Source organism: Bidens hawaiensis, unplaced genomic scaffold (assembly GCF_021521415.1).
Source record: "Bidens hawaiensis isolate Kalapana, Puna unplaced genomic scaffold, B.hawaiensis_p1.1 tig00000459_1, whole genome shotgun sequence".
NCBI lineage: Eukaryota > Viridiplantae > Streptophyta > Magnoliopsida > Asterales > Asteraceae > Bidens > Bidens hawaiensis.
The window spans coordinates 15,001-20,470 of record NW_027491031.1 but is presented as its reverse complement, the minus strand read 5'-3'; the positions used below and the strand labels follow the sequence as shown (position 1 = coordinate 20,470).

At 31.7% G+C, this 5,470-nt stretch overlaps 1 protein-coding gene across 1 annotated transcript in view; it reads left to right on the top strand.

Annotated features, from left to right (window-relative positions):
- Nucleotides 1-1,041: 1,041 nt before the first annotated feature.
- Nucleotides 1,042-5,470, top strand: part of LOC143630374 (low affinity sulfate transporter 3-like) — a 5,178-nt gene continuing 749 nt past the window's right edge. The window contains exons 1-9 of the mRNA XM_077099414.1: nucleotides 1,042-1,365; nucleotides 1,493-1,541; nucleotides 1,639-1,846; nucleotides 1,955-2,129; nucleotides 2,214-2,279; nucleotides 2,356-2,586; nucleotides 2,696-2,822; nucleotides 2,949-3,235; nucleotides 5,346-5,470. The exon at nucleotides 5,346-5,470 is cut by the window's right edge and continues 69 nt beyond it. Of these exons, the coding sequence (XP_076955529.1) occupies nucleotides 1,042-1,365; nucleotides 1,493-1,541; nucleotides 1,639-1,846; nucleotides 1,955-2,129; nucleotides 2,214-2,279; nucleotides 2,356-2,586; nucleotides 2,696-2,822; nucleotides 2,949-3,235; nucleotides 5,346-5,470 (1,592 nt within the window). The remainder of the gene's footprint in view (nucleotides 1,366-1,492; nucleotides 1,542-1,638; nucleotides 1,847-1,954; nucleotides 2,130-2,213; nucleotides 2,280-2,355; nucleotides 2,587-2,695; nucleotides 2,823-2,948; nucleotides 3,236-5,345) is intronic.

Here is a 5,470-nt window from a genome sequence, read left to right as displayed (position 1 = left end):
AAACTTCCACTAATCTTTAATATCTCTAGGAAAATTACATGACAAGTTTCAATGATGTAAGTGACGTGGGATCTGTCATATATATGTTAGACTTGATTTGATTCCATTAACGTCCAGATGTCATGATAAACTTAAATGACATATTTAAAAGAAATCGTAATAAGTATATATGAACGGATCTGTTTAAGACCGTGGACCATAGAAGACATATTAGATAAAAGTAAACAGCCTTTTAACTGATAAAGAATTATGTCTGAGTATTCCGTTTGAATAAGTTCCACGAATGTAAGTGAAATATAACTTATGGTGAACTCATACTTATTTCTTAAGCCAAGTAATGTTTAGGGCATCTAACACATGATTTAAAATCACTATGAATGAGATTATGAAAAATCACCCTCATCAACCATGTCATAATTTCTCATAAAATTTGGTTTAAATGGATGAATTTAATAGACCTAATTTGTCTTTTGTTAATAAATACCAATAGTTGATTGGAGCTAATAGTTAGTGTTGAATGGAAGTTGAATGGAAGTTGGCGTCAAGAGAAGTAAAGTGATAAAATTGCAGGTAGAAAGTAAGCTGTTAGTTGTAGTTATATATGTAGATAAACTTAGTTACCTGCACTAATGGTAGTTACCTGCAGGGAATAAAAAGATAATAATCTTTAAATGTCAGTGGTAGTTATACATATATGTAGATAAACTTAAAAAAAGTTACATGCACATATAATGAATTAATTAATACGGAGTATTAGTGTTATTTGTACTTTTGTAATCTACTGCCCGGCCATTTGACCAATCGAACGCACCCACCCCAATCTTATCCCAAAATAACAAAATAAATAGCTAGATGGGTTTTTCTTAATTATTATAAATTTGAAAGAATCATTTTTCTGTGTATGTAATGCAACCCATAGCAAAGTTGTATAATATATCAATCTGTCTATCGATCTACTCCATATTTCTAGTTCTGGTTGTACGTGGTCCTTGTTACTAAAACCATATATATAATAGAGTTCACCCAAACAAATTAACCACCATGGCTAATTCACCAGATCATAGTTTCGGCATTGAAGGTGTAACCAACCAGCTGCAGACTACTACTACTACTACCAAATGGGTTCTTACTTCACCAGATCCTCCAGGCTTTCTCCAACATATCAGCTTTCAGTCAATAAAAGACACTGTCTTTCCTCAAGGAACCGCTAATAATTCATCATCTTCTGATCAGAAGAAACACTGCGTGCTTGCACTTGTCACCGCCATCTTTCCTGTATTTAATTGGGGTAGAAACTACAAAGCTTCAAAGTTTAAGAATGACTTGATTTCTGGATTAACTCTTGCTAGCCTCAGTATTCCTCAGGTCCTATATAAATATATATATTTTTAACATGCATACAAACAGTACTTGTTTTGTTTGAAATTATATATATATATAAGCATATTCAAGCTACTAAAGTTTTTCTATTAATTAACTTGATTTCTTGCAGAGTATTGGATATGCCGCTTTAGCTAATCTTGATCCTCAATATGGTCTATGTAAGTTAAGTACTTTTTTAATTTCTTCTAATGATTAATTGTCATAATAACTAATTTTATATATGCTTGTTGTGATCATGTGTACATTCATATATAGATGGAAGTGTTGTTCCTCCTTTGATTTATTCTGTAATGGGAACTTCACAAGAATTAGCCATAGGTCCGGTAGCTGTGGTGTCACTGCTCATATCATCCATGATCTCAAAGCTAGTTGATCCTGTGGCTGATCCTGTTTCCTACAGAAAACTTGTTTTCACAGTCACATTCTTCGCCGGCAGCTTTCAAGCTCTTTTTGGACTTCTTAGGTACTCATTCTAGCTTCTTATTATATTAATGAATATATACTTGCTAAAATGTTTACAACTTTTAGCAATTGGTTATGATATATATTTATTTTGTTTTGGTAATCGCAGGTTAGGTTTTCTTATTGATTTTCTATCGCATGCTGCGATTGTAGGGTTTATGGCAGGTGCAGCTATTGTTATCGGTCTTCAACAACTCAAGAGCTTACTCGGGATTAGTCACTTTACAACTAAAACTGATGCTGTCTCGGTTCTGGAATCTGTTGCTAATTCTTTTCACACTTCAGTATACATCTATATATTTTTCCATGTTAACTTTTTTTATTTGTTTATTTGGAAATTAAGATGAATCTTATTCATGTTTTTGCAGTGGTATCCTTTGAATTTTGTTCTTGGATGTTCATTCCTGATATTCATCCTTATTACCAGATTTATCGTGAGTAGATCGATCAGTCTTTACGACTTACACCGTTATCGAATTACTTTGGATGATTAACTTAATCAAATTACAGGGAAAGAAGAACAAGAAATTATTCTGGTTACCTGCCATTTCTCCGGTTATATCGGTCATTTTATCCACCTTAATAGTATACCTAACAAGAGCAGATGAACATGGGGTTAAAATCATTAAGCATTTCAAAGGAGGAATAAATCCAAGCTCACTGAACCAGTTGGAGTTCAATGGTCCACACCTCGGCGAAGTAGCCAAAATCGGCCTCATTTGTGCCATTATCGCATTGACGGTACGTAATAATTGGTTATAAAAAATTGAAATTAACTATGAACTGTGGTGCAATATATGATTCACATATGGATTCGTAGGATATATTAATATTTTAAGTAATTTTACAGGAAGCTATTGCTGTTGGTCGATCTTTCGCTTCGATGAAAGGGTATAACCTAGATGGGAACAAGGAAATGTTAGCCATGGGCTTCATGAACATAGCTGGATCTATGTCTTCTTGCTATGTTGCAACCGGTACCTACTACCTAGCTAGTGATCATACCGATATATATTGATCATGTTCATTTTAAGTGACAAGCTAGCTAGCTGTCTATATATAATAAGTACGTACTCTGATTGTTTTTCTTGTATTGGGCGCAGGATCGTTTTCACGAACTGCGGTGAATGTTAGTGCAGGTTGTCAATCTGCAGTGTCAAATGTAGTAATGGCAATAACGGTGTTCATATCGTTACAAGTATTAACGAAGCTATTGTATTACACACCTCTGGCCATACTTGCATCAATCATCTTGTCTGCACTTCCTGGATTAATAGATTACAATGAGGCTTACCATATTTGGAAAGTTGACAAAATGGACTTCCTTGCATGCGCTGGGGCTTTCTTTGGTGTACTCTTTGCATCCGTGGAGATTGGTCTTTTGATTGCTGTAAGACTACTAATTAATTAATTATATTTACATGATTATTAATTGATCATATTATATATATTGGAACCATGTTCATTCTTTTTAGCAGAAAAGAGAATTTACATCTCATATAATTAATAAGCTAACACCCAGAAAATCTTATATTGAAATGGATATATATGGTTCCCAAAAGAGTAAGTACATGCATGTTTTACAAGGATTATTGAACGAAGCTTAAATCAAATCATTACTTGTTATTTAATAATAATTCTTAATTAATTTCTATTTAAAAAAAAGGTAGAGGTCTTAGATTCGAGTCTCACAGGCTATGAAAATAGTCATGGGGTTTTCTCATACTAAGGGCGGTCTTTGGTACTTGGGGAATGCATTATGCATATGACGGGCGAGCTAGTACGTGCGTTGTCAGTTATTCAAATGAATGTTAAAAAATTATATTTATTTTGTCCAATGAATAAGATGTATACATCTTAATCTTATATATATATATATATAGAAAAGAGTTCAAATAAAAAACAATTGTTTTGTGAGAAGGGTGAGAAGAACTTTAAAATAAAACAAACCACCTAAATATGACACTCTACCACACTATACCATGTAAATAGAAAACAATACAATTATTTAGAAACTACCAATCTCAACCACTATATCATAGATCTAAGGGCCTAGATCTATTCTTATTCTTCTCACAAAAATATTGTTTTTTACATTAACCATACCCTATATATATATATATATATATATATATATATATATATAAACGAAATTCTTCTTATATTCTCTCAAGCCATCAGATTACTTTATTTTTAAATGGTGACTTCTTATGTATCTGCCTAAATTCACAGGTATATATAGGTCACACCAAACCCAGATAGTCTCTTAAACGGGTAATAAAATCTCATTAAATTAAAAAGTAATCTCAGCAAATATTTGATATGAAAATCTTATAAAATAGAGATATACTAAAAGTTAATATCCGATTTTTTTAAAAAAATATTGTTTATAATTAAGAAAAAATTTTATACAAATAAAAAATAAACGGTCCACAGGTCTCACCAAACCCAAATAGCTTTTAAACTGGGTTATACATCTCATTTATTTGTGAAACTCTTTAATCATCAAACCCTAAGAACATTATTAATTTCTTTACAATAAATAAAATTAATATAAAAGAATATAAATATTAGAAACGAATAAACAACCCCGTAATACGAGGAATAAAAACTAATGAAATATATTTAAGTCTATCTGCTCATCTTTTTTATTTGATATGATAGGCGTCTTTTATTTCCTTCTTAGCCCATTTTTAAGAAGTCCTTTTTTTAAGATTCTAATTCTATTTCTAATTTAAATCTACCGATACAATCAATATTTAATGTGTATGATTAACTTGATTGGCCGACCATCAATAATATTCGTACTTAAGGTGTATTATTTTAATTTTTTTTTTTGAATGGTGACTTTCTTTAAAGGCTAAATGAGCCAAGACTATGTTGTCTTAACCAGATTCACGCTTGGCATCCGAGTTTGACTAGGTGTGTTATTTCAATTAGTCAGCTAAATTAATTTCAAGTCAAATAAGACGAAAGAAAATAATTTTGAATAGTAACAATAATAGTATAGTATTTACTAAATTACACTAGCGACAATTTTTGTAAGATGAGGAAGTTTTTCTTTTTTTTTTCTTCTCAAATAAAATTGGGTTCTAGACTTGTGAACTATTTTTCTAAGCCACTCATTAAGGCAATTATTATGATATAAAGAACCTTTACCCGTAGAAAGCAAGCTATGTATTATTGGAGAATCTTTTGAATATGAACATTAAAAAGTTGAAATCTTCTAACTACCAATGATGATATGGATATCATTCAAGGATAAGTTCTAAAAGGCATGTGCCAACCGGGTCCTACTAGGAACACTAAGAGATATACCATGCCAACCGTATAGCCCTATAATACACCATGCCAATATCCAAATCCATTGTTATACATATATAATTTTTGTGTTTATGCGTGGAGACTATATTTTTACCAGATTAGATAGTGCGTACATTTTCAAACTAAATTCAATTAACTTTCTAATTGTTACATGTGCTATATGTATGCGCATGCAGGTAGGTGTTTCATTCGGAAGATTAATCCTTAACTCTATCAGATCAAATATAGAAGAATTAGGAAGGCTTCCTGGAACAAACATTTTCTGTGACAAAGCACAATATCCTGGGAGTCTTGATGTTTC